We start from the raw sequence: 21,257 nt of genomic DNA on the forward strand, positions 1-21,257 counted from the left end.
TTTCCATTGAACCAAATCAACACCATTATACAAGTTCTGTGCTGCTGCTTCAACCGTGCCAAGAAACTTTAACCTATCCTTGCCAATGTAATGAATGTAATGAATATATGTGGCAGTGCTGGGCTGGGCCTTAACCCTAGGCTGCCACATGTGTGCCCATAGGGCTCCGCTGTTCTGTGCTGACAAAGTGGTCACTATTAATCAATCATTTATGATAAGAAGCCTGAAGAAGGGGCTCCCAATCATGTGACTGCTTTGACAGCCACTCACAGTGATCATATGATCTGGAACGCCCCCTCCCGGAGTTATTTTCTGCTTAAGGCTCGGTTCACATATGCGTGGGTCGGGAACACATTCAGGACCTGCACAGAAATGTTCTGCTTCTTAAACGCATGGGGGTGTCATGGCACCCCCCACGCATTGGTACCTGTGTATGTTTTCATGCTGCGCACAACCATGCTGTTCCCTGCAGTGCGTTTTTTAAAAAAAGGTTTGGGGACTTCTATCCCTGCGTTTCTCACCAGTACAGCACCCCAATTAAACAAAGAATCAATCAATAGAATGCTGCAGCACTATATTGATTGATCATATTTACTATTTACACTCTTGTGTTTGCTTTTAGGGTACATATATTTAAGGGGGTTTAGGTGCGCAAACTTGTTTTCAACCACCATTCATATGAATGGCCTGCTGTACCTGCGATGTGTGTTTGCAAAACCTGCATGCACATAACACAGATGTGAACCTAGGCTAAGGGTCTGGCAGGAGGTGGCAGCAAGGGGTTAACTGTGACATGTGGCAGTTTCTATTATTGTCTAATAGCATGGGCCAAAAATTCAAGTACTTGTGCCAATATTCGAAGTTTAAAGGGATTCTAGAATGTACACCATTACCGCACCACAATCACACAACAAATTAACCATATGTTATATTGCTTTTGTACATGGGCCTCATTCACGGAGTACAAGGACAGAAATGTGCCCCTGTATGCAGCACTGGACATCTCTCACCAGAAGTGTGGTTACCAAAATCCAGCCTGTTATTGATTTACCGGTCACAATACATGCATGTTTCATGGTGTACAGTTATCTGCACCTATGTGAATGAGCCCCAGTGTGCCTATAGAAACTGGTGAGCCGATCTTCCATAATCCCCCAATGTGGGCTCAGAAGAGCATTTCCAACATTCATCAGTCACAGGGCACGATGTGATCAGAGTCTCCGGAGGACGGGGGAGGCAGCCTTCCATATGCGGGGCTCCTCGGTGCTGATTAATGGAGGCGGCTGAGCAGATGCTGTAATTTAGATTAATTAGGGCCATTACCTGTCTTCATTGATGCCACACATGCGGACTCTCTCATTGCTCATCCAGCTATGTACGTTCCCATACAGGGGGGTTGCCGAAAGCATGTCGCCCCCTTCCCAGCAAAGCCTTCCTGTGTCCGGTCAACGTGTCCCCTGTATGGAAAGATGAGAAGAACATGAGACTGGGGGCACAGATTGGACAATGGCACACTAGACCCAGATCGGGCATTGCCACAATAGACACAGATCGAGCGATGGCACACTAGACACACATCGGGCGATACCACGCTGGACACACATCGGGCGATACCACGCTGGACACACATCGGGCGATGCCACGCTGGACACACATCGGGCGATGCCACGCTGGACACACATCGGGCGATGCCACGCTGGACACACATCGGCGATGCCACGCTGGACACACATCGGGCGATGCCAAGCTGGACACACATCGGGCGATGCCACACTGGACACACATCGGGCATTGCCACGCTAGACACACATCGGGCGATGCCACGCTGGACACACATCGGGCATTGCCACGCTGGACACACATCGGGCGATGCCACGCTGGACACACATCGGGCGATGCCACGCTGGACACACATCGGGCGATGCCACGCTGGACACACATCGGGCGATGCCACGCTGGACACACATCGGGCGATGCCACACTGGACACACATCGGGCATTGCCACGCTAGACACACATCGGGCGATGCCACACTGGACACACATCAGGCGATGCCACACTGGACACACATCAGGCGATGCCACGCTGGACACACATCGGGCATTGCCACACTGGACACACATCGGGCATTGCCACACTGGACACACATCGGGCATTGCCACGCTGGACACACATCGGGCATTGCCACGCTGGACACACATCGGGCATTGCCACGCTGGACACACATCGGGCGATGCCACGCTGGACACACATCGGGCATTGCCACGCTAGACACAGGCAGCCACCTTCTTCCCCGGGTCATCCACAACACAGCCATGGGGAGGGGATCGACTGCTGTTCCCAGTAACAAAAAGGGGGGAGGGGGAGATGTAAATTGAGGTCGTTTATAGGTCACCAGCCGATCTCATTAACCCTCGGAGCTCCGCAGTCATTTGTCAGCGGCAATCATCTGTCAGCGATCCCGGCACGGTGCAGGCGGCGATCACCGTGCCGGAGTCTCGCAGTTATAATTGTCGTCATTACAGACTGAACCCCCGATGGGCCCCTCCTCCGGTGTAATCCAGACAGCAGAGCATTCCTCGCTCCGTCCTGCCGGCTCCATCCCTCTCGTAGAGTCCCGGGGGAGCCGGAGATGGATGGAGCGGAGAGGAGCTCAGAGAGCCATTCATCAGAGGAGAGCTCCGATCACCACACCGCATGGAGGACACGTTACCCCACAATGTACGATCCATACTACTGTACCCCGATCACACATCGATCGGCCCTCTACGTACTCCTAGCCATAGACCAGACCACACACCGCACCTCCATACAATGTATTAGAACACGCGGACACATACTGTACACACAGATCACTCGGGAACATCGCCCTGTACAATCCACATCGTCCACTCGTCTATACCCCCCCCCCCCCCCAGTAGTGTATGTAGGTTTTGTGCTGTCCTAGGCAAGACAAATATCGGCCACCCCCCTGTGGAGAGAGCCCGACACCGACCAACACCACCCCCCTGGAGGAGAAAGCCTGAGACATTGACCAACAAGACCCCTGATCCCCCACCCGAGAGAGCCTTCCTCTACCATTGCCCCCCATATACTGCCTTCCCCTCCCGGCCAGAGAGAGAACGCAATCACCTTCACAGCTCCGGCCATCCTCGTGAATGAGAGTCGGGCTCTGCATGCACCATCAGACAGCCCGCAGCCTCTCTCGGATCCCACCTGGTCCCATGCCGCGTGTCTTCTTCTGTCCCTTCTTCCGGGGCCAGCGCTGCCCCCCTTTAAAAATGCTGCCCTAGGCAAATGCTTGGTTTGCCTTGTAACTACACCCTGCACACCCTCCCCCCCATTTCTATCACCCGGGGACATAATATTGTATTTGTCACTATGCTGTATTGTCCCCATATATGATCCTATAGACCCCTGTATAGGTCACCCGACACATCGTCCCAGTACATGACCCTATAGACCCCTATACATGTCACCTGATGCATCGTCCCCGTACATGACCCTATAGACCCCTATACATGTCACCTGATGCATCGTCCCCGTACATGACCCTATAGACCCCTATACATGTCACCTGATGCATCGTCCCCGTACATGACCCTATAGACCCCTTTACATGTCACCTGATGCATCATCCCCGTACATGACCCTATAGACCCCTTTACATGTCACCTGATGCATCATCCCCGTACATGACCCTATAGACCCCTTTACATGTCACCCGACGCATCGTCCCTGTACATGACCCTATAGACCCCTATACATGTCACCTGATGCATCGTCCCCATGCATGACCCTATAGACCCCTATACATGTCACCTGATGCATCGTCCACCGTACATGACCCTATAGATCCCTTTACATGTCACCCGACGCATCGTCCCTGTACATGACCCTATACATGTCACCCGACGCATTGTCCCCGTACATGACCCTTTAGGCCCCTATACATGTCACCCGACGCATCGTCCCTGTACATGACCCTATACATGTCACCCGACGCATTGTCCCCGTACATGACCCTATAGGCCCCTATACATGTCACCCGAAGCATCGTCCCTGTACATGACCCTATAGACCCCTATACACCACCCGACACATTGTCCCCGTACATGACCCTATAGGCCCCTATACATGTCACCTGACACATCCCCATATATGATCCTATAGGTCCCTATTATTATTATTACATCTAGTTTATATAGCGCCAAAGGGTTTGCTCAGCGCTGTACAATAGAGGGGGGGACAATACATGAAACATTACAGCACCTACAAACAGCACACGAGGAGTTATAGGGCCCTACTCTTTCGAGCTTACAATCTAGGAGGGAGGGGGTAGTGGTACAGGCGGAAGTGGCTGTGGGGGATGATATATACATGTCACCTGACACATTGTCCCCATACATTACCCTGTAGACCCCTATATATGTCACCTGGCACATTGTCCCCCATACATGACCCCTATATAAGTCACTTGACACATTGTCCCCTGTACATGACCCTAAATATGTCACCTGACACATTGCAACCGCACATGACCCTACAGACACATATATAGGTCACCTGACACATCTTCCCCTGTACATGACCCTATAGACCTTTATACATGTCAGCTGACACATCGTCCCCGTACATGACACTATAGACCCCTAGATATGTCGCCTGACACATTGTCCCCCGTACATGACCATACAGACCCATATATAGGTCACCCCACACATCTTCCCCTGTACATGACCCTACAGACCCCTATATATGTCACCGACACATCGTCCCCGAACATGAACCTACGGAGACCTATATATTTCACTCGGACTCATAGTAACCCTATATATATATATATAATTACGAAGGCTCACAGTAACTAATACATCACACCCGCACCCACGGTGACATTTGATATATGACCCGGACACGTCCGACTCCCCATGTAGAGTACAGGGACACATCACACATCAATATCTATACATCGCACTTGTACAATATATTCTCGTTACTATATCACCCCGATATATTATACATCACCCCTCTACAGACACATCGTAATTCCCAGACATTACCTTCCCTCCCGGCTATACTACACGGACACATCGCTTCGTGGCTACAGCTGGATAATACCCCAACTATAGCTACGATGTGTCCGATACACAGCCAGGACGATACGTACGATGTGTCCGATACACAGCCAGGACGATACGTACGATGTGTCCGATACACAGCCAGGACGATACGTACGATGTGTCCGATACACAGCCAGGACGATACGTACGATGTGTCCGATACACAGCCAGAACGGTACGTACGATGTGTCCGATACACAGCCAGAACGGTACGTACGATGCGTCTGATACACAGCCAGGACGGAACGTACGATGCGTCTGATACACAGCCAGGACGGAACGTACGATGTGTCCTATACACAGCCAGAACGGTACGTACGATGCGTCTGATACACAGCCAGGACGGAACGTACGATGCGTCTGATACACAGCCAGGACGGTACGTACGATGTGTCCGATACACAGCTAGGACGGTATAAACAAGGACGTCCCTATACATTATATTCCGAGACATTTACTCGGACACATCGTTTCGTGGCTACAGCTGAATCATAGCATCAAGTATAGCTACGATGTGTCTGACATAGAGCCGGCAAGTCATAGAGGAACAATGAGTCTTATATACAATCAGAATGTATACAGAGGTACGACGTGTCTGTGAGACAGCTACATGGGAGATACAACACCGACACATCGTCCTCATACTAGATTTCCAGATATAGAAGAGATATCGTCCATATACATTATATTCCCGGACACAGTACATCGCTCGCCACATATACGACATCGTCTCTATACATTATATTTCCAAATACAGATTTCTCTCTCCCGCTCGATTATATATACTTTATCTCACCAGATCTATGACAGGGACACATCGTCCGTGTACGGTGTAACCCCGGATCTATGGCAGGGACACATCGCCCCTGTACGGTGTAACCCCGGATCTATGGCAGGGACACACCGGCCGTACACGGTGCAACCCCGGATCTATGGCAGGGACACATCGTCCGTACACGATGTAACCCCAGATCTATAGCAGGGACACATTATAGCACTACATCCCCCTCGGGGACATACACGGACATATCGCAGCGGTAAAGTACCATCTCAGCTGTAGGCACATCGGACTCTACTTCCCTCTTATCACCGCAATCATATTATACCCCATAATGATCTATCGCTATATTATATATATATTAGATTGGCACACTGACCTATAACCCCATCCTATACTGCTGAACCAGAACATCCAGCTATACATTTCTACACACGGACAGATGAGAGTTCTATCATCACATAACAGATCACCCCGAGTATGGGACACATCGCTCTTATATTCTGTACGGACAGATGATCATATCTCAAGCCGGTTATATGACACGGACCTATACATTGCATCGGCCGATCTACGAGGACACATCGTAGCCATACATATCATCCAAGTTATAGTACACAGATTACCCCGGATAGGGCACATCAGAGCCGACTACATTACACGGCCACATTAGGACACCTAATTATACAGAACACAATTATATAGAATTCATCGCACGGTATAGGACACATTATTATATAAAACATCATATAGCATAGGGCACACAATGATAGGGAATACCATTATATACAATATATCGTACGGTATAGGGCACACCATTATATAATATATCGTACGGTATAGGGCACACCATTATATAATACATCGTACAGTATAGGGCACACCATTTTATATATACATATATTACACCGTACGGTATAGGGCACGCTATTATACATCGTACGATATAGGGCCCACAATTATATATATATATATTACATAATCGGTATAGGGCACGCTATTATACATCGTACGGTATATGGCACACTACTATATATAATACATCGTCGGTATAGGGCACACCATTATATATATATTACATCGTACGGTATAGGGCACACCATTATATGTATTATACATCGTACGGTATAGGGCACACTATTATATATATAATTCATCGTCGGTATAGGGCACACTATTATATATATTACACCGTACGGTATAGGGAACGCTATAATACATCGTACGGTATAGGGCACACCATTATATGTATTATACATCGTCGGTATAGGGCACACTATTATATATATGTATATATTACACCGTACGGTATAGGGCACGCTATAATACATCGTACGGTATAGGGTACACCATTATATGTATTATACATCGTCGGTATAGGGCACGCTATAATACATCGTACGGTATAGGGCACACTATTATACATCGTACAGGCTATTGATGTATACTGTCACGTCGGGTATACCTCCTTATCGCACGGATTGTACCGATGTCTCCACTATACACACCCGATCATTAGTATGGAGAGCGCTCCTCCAGTACATTCTTATAATCCAAGCCGGAGATAACATTAGACTCAATTAAAGGAATGACTAAACCCCAGTAAAAGGCCGTTGGACCGCTCCAGCACATGGCCAGCAGCTCCAGGGCCCCGGGCGGTAGGTGTAGAGGGGCCCCTGGGTGGGTGTCCTGGTCTCTCTCACACGTGTCTTGGCTGAGCGCACACAGCCGACTGTTGGAGGAGGGGGGGAGGGGAGATAAATCATTAGTGATCGGACTGAGCATTAGCAGGCGCTGTGCGCTCCGCTCCAGGCGGCAGGTGAAAGGTGACAGGCAGCTGCGGGAGAGCCTTTTATTTCCTGCCTCCGGCCCCCCACTTCAAGGGCCACATACCCCATCACTCCGTGACCTACATACTGAGCCGCAAATAGCTGGCACTCGACCGCTTCCTAGACAGCTGACCGGGGCTCCCAGAAGCGACCTCTCACTACATAGACCGTCCGAGGGTCCTGAGCGTGTATGTGGGGCAGAGGATAGGGGGATACTGATTGGGGGGTCACTTATAACTACAGTGCCAGAGCCTGGGAATCTGGAAGTCCGCGATCTATAGGAAGGCTGAAGTACAATGCACACACGGTGATCGGGAGGTGGTTATATAATATACCATACTCGGTCTATGCACCCCGATTATTGGAAAGTGATTGTGTCATACAGTCTGAACCCCGATAATCAGGGGGTGATTGTACCATATACAATCTATGTACCCCGATAATTAATGTAGCGTACACGCAGCCTGTACACCAATATTCTGGAGGGGATTATAAAAAAAATAGGATGTACCCCGATAATTAAGGAGTAATTGTACCATACACAGGCTGTAACTCCATAATGAGGAGGTGATTGTACCATACAGTGGTGATTCACCCCGAGGTGATTATACTGCACCCCGACAATTAAAAAAGTGACTATACTATACAGTGTGCACCCCGAAAATCAGGAGGTGATTGTATCGTACTCAATCTATGCACCCCGATAATTACTGTACCATACAAAGCCTGTACCCCGATAATCGGGAAGACTACTCTTAGTAGATATGTGGGTCCTGGCTGCCAGAGGCACATCGGCATGGCCAGATGTCATAGTTCCCGGATGTCCCCCGGTGACAGGTGTGACACCTCATAAAGCGGCCAGTATCTGGCGACAGCACCGGGATTGACAGAATATCAGGATGTGATCGCTGCCGAACATCGCCCTACACGATCCTTCCTAAATCCCATTAGAGCCTCCGCTGATCCGATCGCACTGTGTACGTGACCTTGAGAAAGTGTCAGCGGAGAAGCGGAACACCAGATGGCCCTTCCCGGCTCTCCAGAATGTGATCATCGCCTTTTATCTCCGATCGGAAGGAGCGGGGGAGGGGGGGTGGGGGTAAGACAGGTCCGCTTTCCCACCAGCGGGCCTCTTACAGCGCTCCGGCAGCCCATGGGTTACACGGGAAGTGTCAGGGAACAAGCTGCGTTTTATTAACAGGATTATCGCGGCGGATGATTTATTCCAGGGCCGCATTTTAATTGCTCTGGGGGGAGAGAGCCGTCTTCTCGTCACTGCGCCAGCGCCGCGTCCTGCTGCTAAATGCCGGGGGGGAGGTGGCACAATAATCGGGATGGGGTACAATGCGCTCTGATAATATTGGGCGGGCGGGTACAATGCGCTGACAATCTGGGTGCAATGTAATGAGGGGGTACAATGCGCTCTAATAATGGAGGAGGGGGACATATGCGCTCTGATTTGGGGAGTACAATGCACTCTAATAATCTAGAAGGGTACAGTGCATTCTGATGATGGGGGGGGGTACAATGCGCTCTGAGTTTATAGGGGTACAGTGCGCTCCTATGACGGATGGGGGGATGTTACAGTGCGCTCTGATGACGGATTGGGGGTACAGTACGCTGAGTTTGAGGGTACAGTGCGCTGGGTTTATGGGGGTACAGTGCGCTCTGATGACGGATGGGGGGGTACAGTGTGCTCTGATGACGGATGGGGGGTACAGTGCACTGAGTTTATAGGGGTACAGTGCGTTCCGGTGACGGATGGGGGGTACAATGCGCTCTGACAGTTTATGGGGGGTACAGTGTGCTCTGATGACGGATGGGGGGGTACAGTGTGCTCTGATGACGGATTGGGGGTACATTGCGCTCTGACAGTTTATGGGGGGTACAGTGTGCTCTGATGACGGATGGGGGGGGGTACAGTGTGCTCTGATGACGGATTGGGGGTACATTGCGCTCTGACAGTTTATGGGGGGTACAGTGTGCTCTGATGACGGATGGGGGGGGGGTACAATGTGCTCTGATGACGGATTGGGGGTACATTGCGCGCTGACAGTTTATGGGGGGTACAGCGCGCTGACAGTTTATGGGGGTACAGTGCGTTCCGGTGACGGATGGGGGTACAATGCGCTCTGAGCGTTTATAGGGGTACAATGCGCGGAGCAGAGCGGACTCCGGCTGATTTAGGACACATCGGGGAGACGTGGCGCTCATGTTAAGCAGCGGCCCCTTTTGTTTTATAGCAGCTGCTCCGTCCTGCCTCCCCCGAGGCTCCCCAGCGCCGATCGATGCCATAGATTAAGATAAACCGATTTTTCTCTCTACATTTCCGCTCCGAGTCAGTAGGACGGCGTGTCAGGAGCGGAGCGGATCGGAGCTCGCCCAGCGCCATGCTAATCATGTTGGGGGAAGGGGGAGGGGGTCAGCTCAGTGCCCGGGGGGATCCCAAACAAAGGATCCAGTGACGGGCGGCACACATTCCAACAAACACAAAGCCTTCAATTTACACCCGCCCGGGGGCCATCCGCCCCCTCCACCGCCTTTCTAGCAGGCTCCTCTATAGAAGCCGCCGCCGCCTTGTTTGTCACTTCTCAGTCCAGCGCTGTCACCTGTGATGTGTCCGCTGCCCAGACTGATCGGCGGCTCATCAGCAGCCTGGCTCCGCTCCCCCTGCCAGGGCCGGCGGCAGGGCACACACATGGCGGCGCGCAGTCCCCCTGCCTTCTCCCCGCTGTGCCCAGACGCGATCGGAGAATTAAACAGCCTCCTATTATTACTGTACAGTCAGCGACGAGGGAGAAACTGCAGACAGCCCTCCGCTCTGTCACTCTCTTCGCAGCTGTGCCGCCGCCGATGACTGCTTCATTAACCCTTTCACCGCCAGAATGCGGTGATAGGAACAGGATAGGAAGACGCGGCCACCTAGAGAGGACCAGCCACACCAGATAGGGGACACGGCTGTCCATAGTAACCACGGGAAATGTTGCTACGGACAACAACCACATCCTTCCTTTGTAAAATAGCTCGACAGGGGCTAGAACTGTGCAATCACATTCCCCAAACCCCCACATTATAATGATATACATACATTTCCTGACATCTTTGTAGACTTTGCTGGCACCAATACTTCCTCTGTTCAATAGAAATAATGACAATAGATCATCAATATTTGTTCTTTCTTCGCTTAGGAGGGGTTAGGGGTCACTCATCGTTAGGAGTGTCCTGCTGAGGACATTTCCCTTCAGGTCCTGTCCTGGGGACACAAGAAATCTCCTCTCTGCTTTGGTGACAGCTTTAAAATGCAGATTTCTCAGTGACAACGATCACGGGACAAATAAAAGGGGCGACTCTCCTTATTGAGGACACCAATAGGAACTGGTCAGGGGCTGAGTGTTGTCTAAACTGAGCGCCTCTGAAAAGCAATCTGTAGTCAAAACACTTTTCAAAGGCATTTGACAGGCGGTGAGGATTGTGAGGCCTCTTCCTCGCTGGGTTTTAACCCTGTAATTGCTGCACCAATACACAGCAGCTATGGGTGGCAGGGGGTTTGTGCTTCCTCACCACTCATTTGAATGGGGTGCACTGGGAAGGCTTACTGCCCGGTGAACCCTACAAGAGCCATCATTTATGAAAGAATCGCAACCACAGCATGTGCATCTTGGGGGTGCTTCAAATGCAGCCCAACTCTTGTTTTTAATACCCCCCCTCCTTCCCAACTGCAAATTTAAACAAGCTCTAACTGAATTAAAATATTTCTGCCTTTACATACATTTTAAAGCCCAACTCCAGACAAAAGTTTGCTTGTGATAAGGTGGGTAAATGTCAGAACCTTTTTGTCCGTTGACTCCGTCTTCTTTATTTCTTGTTCTGTGTCACAACGACGAAAAGTGAGAAGAACTTTCACTAAAGGGGAATAATGAAATCCTGACAGCCAGTTCTCAGGGTGGAGGTTGCAGGCCACTTAGGAGCTGCTTCTACCAAGTGCTCTGGAACCACCCGATTTACTGTCCCCTGAGCCCAATATCTAAGTACAAGTGTCCCAGTTGGGGGTGTGGGGAGAATTTCAATGCTGAGGCCTTGGCTGCCTCTCTTCTATGGTGGGCCTTCTGGGAAAGGAATCCAGCTGTGCACAAAATGTTCCCCCCCATTATACACTTTGCAAGATTGTCTTCTGAATCCAACACAGTGTGAATAATCCCATAGTGAAAAGTAACACTTCAACCCTTTGTTATGTATGACAAAGACTGAGTGCTCACCTTTCCTTGTGTCCACACCACTGAACATCACTCAGTTCCCAAATTCCTCAACTTCTCTGGCTAACCAACATCTTCTGTAACGTCAATCTCCTGGTTCTCTGACCTGGGGTAGACATGTGTTAAAACTCACAGGTGTGAACAGGCCCCAGGATCACATTCAGCCAACACCAACCTGTGAATGGACCCCAGACCTACCCCTTAGGCATCGTGGAGCTCTCTGTATTAAACTCAGCTGCGGTTACTTGAGGTTTGAAAGCAAACCATGCCAAAATCTTCACCTAATATTTACTGCAGCAAACAGGATTACATTTCTCGAAAACCATTCCAAAAATTCTTGGCACCAGAACACCCCTGTGCCCTGAGGTCTGCCACCCATATAATCAACCAGAGGCTTCTATGGTGCAGCAGGGGTAGGAGGTGGCAGTGAAGGGTTAACCGGGGAGCTGTGTGGCGGTGCTAGGCACAGTGCAGGGGAACTACCAGCACACAACAGCTGCTCCCACACAATGATCGCATTTCTTCCAGCACTCTGAACTTCAGCCAAGCCGTGCTATGACTTGCTCCAGCAAGTTGGCTTTTTATGTGTTGCTACATCACAACAGCCCTATAGGACACAGACCTCTAATCTCCCAGATTACACAACTGTCATAAATACGGCATGACAGATAAACGTGGCGACGTGTGTGAAGTCCGTGTCTGGAGACTCGCACATCATTTATTGCACGGTGACACATCGCCCTCCGATAGGCCTCCTGACATCAGATCACATCGCGGAACCAATTCCAATCTTGGCTCTCCTCTCAACCCTGACAGGGGGGCCCTGAGCTCACATGAAACTAATCATCGGCCTGATGCGCACGAGCTGTCCGAGAGATCACTCCACAATCATCGGCCCGATGTGCACGAGCTGTCCGAGAGATCGCTCCACAATCATCGGCCCGATGTGTCAGAGCTGTCCGAGAAATCGCTCCACAATCATCGGCCCGATGTGTCAGAGCTGTCCGAGAGATCGCTCCACAATCTTAGGCCCGACGTGTCAGAGCTGTCCGAGATCGCTCCACAATCATCGTCCCGATGTGGCAGGGCTGTCCGGGACATCGCTGATCAGTGTCACGGGCTCACATCGGATGCAGTCAGGTGCGCTTTTACAGGCAGCAAACCTGCATCACAAATGCACACGCAGAAAAAACGAATGTATTCCAACAAGCCATTGCTGCGCTTCCATGTCTATTTATAAATCGTGCATTTTCCGCACCATACAGCAAACACTTCTTAATAAGAAATTGCAATAAATTAATACATTATTCCACAAACACACCGCACTAAAAACGCACCGCAAACCCGTCCCACCCGCCGGGTACTGGGCTATATTTGGCTGGTATACCTTACATTGTGTGGTTGAGTTGGCTGGGTGATGGCTTTACCATCATCGGTCAGATAACCACAAGCAGTGTGGGGATCGATCTACGATCAGCAACCTGAAATCCTAGAGCTGGAGGGGTGGTCGTTCTACAATTATCGCTCTTCAGTCACCGGCCTGATACAGTGTCCGCAGTATGAGATCGCTCTATAATCATCGTATGTGATCCCTACAATCATCGTTCAGATCGCTCTATTATAGATCAGAGGGGTGTGTGATCGCTCTTTAATCATCGTTTAGAGGGATTTGTGTTTGCTCTATAATAATCGTTCAGAGGGTGTATGTGATCGCTCTATTATTATAGTTCAGATGGGTATGTGATCGCTCTACAATCATCGTTCAAAGGGGTATGTGATAGTCATGGTTTAGAGGGTTGTATGATCGCTCTACAATCATCGTCCAGATGGGTATGTGATCGCTCTACAATCATCGTTCAGAGGGGTATGTGATCGCTCTGCAATCATGGTTCAAATGGGTATTTGATCGCTCTACAATCATCGTTCAGAGGTGTATATGATCGCTCTACAATCATCGTTCAGAGGGGTATGTGATAATCATGGTTCAGATGGGTATGTGATCGCTCTACAATCATGTTCAGAGGGGTATGTGATCGCTCTGCAATCATGGTTTAAAGGGGTGTATGATCGCTCTGCAATCATGGTTCAAATGGGTATGTGATCGCTCTACAATCATCGTTCAGAGGGGTATGTGATCGCTCTACAATCATCGTTCAAAGGGGTATGTGATAGTCATGGTTTAGAGGGTTGTATGATCGCTCTACAATCATCGTCCAGATGGGTATGTGATCGCTCTACAATCATCGTTCAGAGGGGTATGTGATCGCTCTGCAATCATGGTTCAAATGGGTATTTGATCGCTCTACAATCATCGTTCAGAGGGGTATGTGAAAATCATGGTTCAGATGGGTATGTGATCGCTGTACAATCATGTTCAAAGGGGTATGTGATTGCTCAATAATCATCGTTCAGATGGGTATGTGATCGCTCTACAATCGTGGTTCAGATGGGTATATGATCGCTGTATAATCATCGTTCATAGAGGTTTGTAATCGCTCTACAATCATCGTTCATAGGGGGTTGTGATCGCTCTACAATCATCGTTCAAAGGGGTATGTGATAGTCATGGTTTAGAGGGTTGTATGATCGCTCTACAATCATCGTCCAGATGGGTATGTGATCGCTCTACAATCATCGTTCAGAGGGGTATGTGATCGCTCTGCAATCATGGTTCAAATGGGTATTTGATCGCTCTACAATCATCGTTCAGAGGGGTATGTGAAAATCATGGTTCAGATGGGTATGTGATCGCTGTACAATCATGTTCAAAGGGGTATGTGATTGCTCAATAATCATCGTTCAGATGGGTATGTGATCGCTCTACAATCGTGGTTCAGATGGGTATATGATCGCTGTATAATCATCGTTCATAGAGGTTTGTAATCGCTCTACAATCATCGTTCATAGGGGGTTGTGATTGCTCTACAATCATCGTTCATAGGTATTTGTGATTGCTCTACAATCATCGTTCAGATGGGTATGTGATTGCTTCAACAATCATGTTGAGGGATATGTGATTGCCCTATAATCATCGTTCATAGAGGTTTGTGATCGCTCTACAATCATCGTTCAGAGGGGTATGTGATCGCTCTACAATCATCGTTCATAGGGGTTTGTGATCGCTCTACAATCATCGTTCAGAGGGGTATGTGATCGCTCTACAATCATGGTTCAGAGGGGTATGTGATCGCTCTATAATCATCGTTCATAGGGGTTTGTGATCGCTCTACAATCATCGTTCAGAGGGGTATGTGATGGCTCTACAATCATCGTTCAGAGGGGTATGTGATCGCTCTACAATCATCGTTCAGAGGGGTATGTGATGGCTCTACAATCATCGTTCATAGGGGTTTGTGATCGCTCTACAATCATCGTTCATAGGGGGTTGTGATCGCTCTACAATTATCGTTCAGATGGGTGTGTGATCGCTCTACAATCATGTTCAGAGGGATATGTGATTGCCCTATAATCATCGTTCAGAGGGGTATGTGATCGCTCTACAATCATGGTTCAGATGGGTATGTGATCGCTCTATAATCATCGTTCATAGGGGTTTGTGATCGCTCTACAATCATCGTTCAGAGGGGTATGTGATCGCTCTACAATCATCGTTCAGAGGGGTATGTGATCGCTCTATAATCATCGTTTATAGGGGTTTGTGATCGCTCTACAATCATCGTTCAGAGGGGTATGTGATCGCTCTACAATCATCGTTCATAGGGGTTTGTGATCGCTCTACAAGCATCGTTCATAGGGGTTTGTGATCGCTCTACAATCATCGTTCAGAGGAGTATGTGATAATCATGGTTTAGATGGGTATATGATCGTTCTATAATCATAGTTCAGAGGGATGTGTGATCGCTCTACAGATTCCTTTTCACTTGTAGTGAGCGATCCTGGTCGGCCGGTTTACAAACCTGCCCAGACAAGTCCCCGATGTGACAAATGTCCCGCAGGCAGTTCCGGTCATTGTCACTCAGCGCTGTGATCTCCCTGTGTAGTAAAAAGAACAGCGGGCACCTTCCCTAGTCCTGACTACACAATGTCGATATCTAGGCAGCGATCGTTCTTCATCCTCCTCATCCGATCGGTTGTGTCTGTGGTGACAGAGCTACGCTGATCCGCTAAAAGACAAGCGGACGTATCGTCTAATGGGTAATTGTGAGGATCCATCAGGGCGAGTGGAAGCAGCTCGGGCTGTACGAAGTGTCTGCCTCCAGCTCAGCCGTGAGTCCCACACATATTAAATGGAGGCTTTTATTTCCTGGAGCCGGGGCTGCGAGCGCAAGCCTTTTATTATTCCTATTAATCACGCATAACGCTTCCAGCTGTCCCTGCAGGGCTCGGATCGTTGTGGAGACAGCCCTCTGCTTTATCTCTGCTTCTCCCTGAGCAGGTTGTCTCCTTCTCCGAGGGCTCTCCGAATCCAGCCTAATGTTTGGATTGTGCATCAGATGGAGACAGACTGGGGGAGGGGATGTGCGATAAGGACAGCGGCTTCCCAGAGCACACATTAACCCTTTACACGCAGGATCGGGCCAGAGGCTGGCTTTGGCTCAGTGTGTCTAATGCACAGCCCTGAAGTCTTCATGTGGTATTGAGGAAAACAATCGATTTCTCAAGTCTGTGCCCATATCTGACCTTCATACTGCACAACCCAAAGCCTGCCTATGGCACAAATGACATGCCACCCATTCTGACTCTTGGGCCTACAGCTGACTTCCATCCAGAAACCAAGCTGCTAATGACACAGATAAGATGCCATTAACTTGCCCCTACCTTCACCTATATCCATCCACAAGCTATACTGCACAGGTGACATGACAACCATTGCAAAACATTGGACCTATACCTGGCCTCCATACCCACACTCCACTGAGGACCTCAGAGCCTGCCCGATGGTACAGATGGCAAGAAGTCCATTCCCGAATCCTGCACTTATGATGTGACCTCCATCCATCTATACTGTGTACCCCAAAGCCTGCCTATGACACAGATAACAAGGTATCCGTTCTAGAGCCTTGGATCTAGATCTGGTCTCCATCCATTCATTCATTCTAGAGCCTTGGACCTAGATGTGGTCTCCATTCGTCCATATTGTATAACCCAAAGTCTGCCTATGGCACAGATAATAAGGTATCCATTCTAGAGCTTTGGGTGGAGATCTGGTCTCCATCCATTCAAGAGCCTTGAACCTAGATCTGGTCATTCATCCATACTGTATACCCCAAAGCCTGTCTATGACACATATAACAAGTATCCGTTCTAGAACCTTGGGTCTAGATCTGGTCTCCATCCATTCATTCTAGAGCCTTGGATCTAGATCTGGTCTCCATCCATTCATTCTAGAGCCTTGGATCTAGATCTGGTCTCCATTTATTCTAGAGCCTTGGACCTATTTCTGGTCTCCATCCATTCATACTGTATACCCCAAAGCCTACCTATGACATAGATAACATGGTATCCATTCTAGAGCATTTGACCTATTTCTAGTCTCCATCTATTTACACTGTTCACCCCAATGTCTGCTTATGACAGAGATAATATAGTATCATGCTAGAACCTTGGACTTGCATCTGGTCTCCATCCACTCACCATTCTGCCAACCTAAAGCGTACCCACCACACAGATAAGGTGCCACCAATTTTTTGGATCTATATCTTACTCAACATACTTCGGATCCCAAAGCCTTCCTATGACACATAGAACGTTCCATCCATTCCAGAGGCTTGGACCTATATCCGACCTCCATCGTCTCACACCCAGACGTTGCCCATTTATTCCAGAGTCCTAGACCTATATCTTACCTCGATCTACTCACCATTTTGAGCACCCATTGTCTGTCTATGACACAGAGGACATGGCTTCCATTTCAGAGGCTTGGACCTATATCTGACCTCCATCCACAAATTGATTCCACAACCTGGAAGCTGCCAATGACACAGATGACATGCCATTTACAATGCACTGCACACCACAAAGCCTGCCTATAACACAGAGGTCATGCCACCCATTCGGGTCTTGGGCCTATAGCCGATTCCCATCCAGCTACACCACTGCCATACACAGCCAGATATCACCTATTGTCCTGGATGGGCTTTTCTAGCCGGAGTCGTAGCACCGCTTAGGACAGACGGGCCTCGATGGGTAATTTAAGCAGAGAACAGTCATGCAAAATAAGTCTGTCAAGCTCAATTTACCGCTGTTTCTGACATTATTTTTCTCGTGTACCGAGCTTATAAATCAGGCGGATGCAAAGAACACTCGTATTTGGGAGCCCGATCTAAATCAGCACCGAACGTGTTACCCAGAACATCCACAAATCCCAGGGGAGCCATCCTCAGATAAGCCATTAAAACGTGTCCTAATGATCCCCTCCACCATGAACACGTCAAACACTGGATGGAGCGGGATCGCGATCAGTGCTGTCATAATAACATGATCGGCAGGACTCGGAGCGCAGGATGGGCTCCAGTTCGGGATTGTAGTCACTAATTGTCAAGTGCCTGAGTCATCTCCAGCCTTTGTGTGTCCCCCTCCCCCGGGCTCACTAATTATCACCAATCCCTATCCAACTGATCAGTGTTTGTTTAGCGCTAGGCTGCTTCCTGCCGCTCAATGGGAAGGAGAACACAGGCACAACTTGCCATTCACACAAAGAACATTCCCTGATGGTTTATACATGGTTACCTACATCGAACGACCCCACCACTACCTACCCCTGTAAATTAATCTCTGATCCCCATCACCGTCTATAGATGACTAGCACACAACTAGAGGATAACCCCCGATCCCCCATTATAGGGGACCAGCGCACAACAGGAGTATAACCCCGATCCCCCATTATAGGGGACCAGCGCACAACAGGAGGATAACCCCAGATCCCCCATTATAGGGGACCAGCGCACAACAGGAGGATAACCCCGATCCCCCATAATAGGGGACCAGCGCACAACTGGAGGATAACCCCCGATCCCCATCATTGTCTATAGATGGAAACTGGAAGATAATCCCCGATCCCTCACCATAATAGATCACCACTACACAACTGGAATATAATCCTTGATCCTCATCACTATCTACAGATAACCAGTACACAGCTGGATTATAACCCTTGATCCCTCATCATATAGGGTCACTACTACACAATTATGGGGTGCTACCCGATCCCCCATCACTGTCTATAGACGACAACTGAAAGATAATCCCCGATCCTTCACCATATCACTACTACACAACTGAAATATAATCCTTGATCCCCCATCACTACCTATAGATGACTAGTACACAGCTGGGGGGATAACCCCCGGCCCCTACCTGTAGATGACTAGTACACAGCTGGGGGGATAACCCCCGACCCCTACCTGTAGATGACTAGTACACAGCTGGGGGGATAACCCCCGACCCCTACCTGTAGATGACTAGTACACAGCTGGGGGATAACCCCCGACCCCTACCTATAGATGACTAGTACACAGCTGGGGGGATAACCCCCGATCCCCACTTGTAGATGACTAGTAAACAGCTGGGGGATGACCCCTACCTGTAGATGACTAGTACACAGCTGGGGGATAACCCCCGATCCCCACTTGTAGATGACTAGTACACAGCTGGGGGATAACCCCCGACCCCTACCTATAGATGACTAGTACACAGCTGGGGGATAACCCCCGACCCCTACCTATAGATGACTAGTACACAGCTGGGGGATAACCCCCGACCCCTACCTATAGATGACTAGTACACAGCTGGGGGATAACCCCTGATCACACATCACTATTGGAAGATAATCCATGATTACAGATGACTAGACTGAAGATAACCTCACAGTTTACTCAGCAGCTATTCTGGTCGGTTGTGACCAGAGGGCCACACGTATATATATATATATATGGGCGGACTGACAACTTATGGGGCCCCCGGGCAATAGGGGATCATGGGGCCCCTGTGTCCTTGCCCAAACTCAAAAAAGCCTACGAAAAAGATACCAAGGGCATTTCATGGGGCCCCCTACTGACTCCGGGCCCTCGGGCAGCGCCCAAGTTTCCAAATGGTCAGTCTGCCCCTGTAATTATATATATACATATATATATATATATATATATATATATATAGACCGTTCTCCCAGTATTTGCGGTCAGACAGGGAATTGTAATTGAAAGATTTTCCTCTACTTCAATCTGGTGACTTTAATCGTCCAATCATTCCTGAGGGAATATCTATTTTTTCTGACATGAGTGACCATTTTGTGCGAAGTAAATCTTGGCTCACTTCATGTACTAAGCTGTAAAGGGAATCTCGCTTTGTCAAGTGACCATCGCTCCGATGTGATCTATAGCAGGCCATGTGTGGTCTGTAGGTGAGCGATCAAACGTGTAGATGTAGCCACAATTGCTGCCATCCAGCAGATCAGCTCTGAAGATAAATCCATAGAAAAGAGGTAGAAGAGTGGGGGTGTAGAGGGCCCGTCCCAGGAAGGGGTTAATGGAGCAGACATGTCACGCTCGGTAGGAGCCCTCCAGCTGAACATTAAAGCTGTCACTTCGCAGCCCGCGCTGCTTTATTGCTCTTATGAAATGGCCCATCTTGTCTAATTGCTTCCATATTCATATCTTTCCCGAGACGGTTTTACTGTCCTCCCCGCCGCCACAGCCCCGGGATCGTCAGGCCACATCGTCCGAGCCGATCGCCTCCCTTTGTACAGCTAACTGGAGGGGGGGGGAATAAAGCTTAATGAGAACCAATATACAGAAGGTCACATCGAGACCATCTTAAAAGGCTGCAATAAACGCCACCAATTAGTGGTTTACAGTCGCAGAGGCTCCGCCGGGGAAGCAGAATTACATTCAGTACTAATCCGGGGTTATCGGAAAGTCTGGCCACAGCGGCACTTTCAGGGTTAATGGAGGGGGAGGGGCGGCCCGCAGGGACAAGGCCAGCACGAACACTCCTCATAACCTCGCCGTGCCCCGAGCAGGAAGAGAAATCAGCAGCGAGGAGTCGGCTGAACAAACAAGCGGCTGCCAGGAGTCCTTATTTGATCGCTAGAGAGCGAGACTTAACTCTTTGTAATCCCAGACACCCATCCCCCTCCTCCGATCTCTAGGGGGGCCTCCACATCTCCCCGGAGTCATACAAAGCACGGCGTCCTCACACATCACCGCGATCAATAGGATGTGTCCTGACACAAGGACATTCCGAGGTGGCCGCACAGCCATGCAGATCCCCGAGATCCGAACACAGCCTGCACCTCCATAGAGATCACAGAGCTCTG

General features: G+C 49.3%; 1 protein-coding gene across 4 annotated transcripts in view; it reads right to left on the reverse strand.

Annotated features, from left to right (window-relative positions):
- BCOR (BCL6 corepressor) overlaps window positions 1-21,257 on the reverse strand; it is a 302,507-nt gene that overhangs the window by 36,515 nt on the left and 244,735 nt on the right. For all 4 annotated transcript variants that reach the window (XM_089673919.1, XM_089673920.1, XM_089673921.1 and 1 more), the window contains one exon: window positions 1,324-1,457. In XM_089673919.1, coding sequence (XP_089530045.1) covers window positions 1,324-1,409 — 86 coding nt within the window. In that variant the 5' untranslated portion in view covers window positions 1,410-1,457. The remainder of the gene's footprint in view (window positions 1-1,323; window positions 1,458-21,257) is intronic.

This window comes from Staurois parvus, unplaced genomic scaffold (genome assembly GCF_062004578.1).
Source record: "Staurois parvus isolate SC_StPar_1 unplaced genomic scaffold, SC_StPar_1.0 ptg000145l, whole genome shotgun sequence".
Lineage (NCBI taxonomy): Eukaryota > Metazoa > Chordata > Amphibia > Anura > Ranidae > Staurois > Staurois parvus.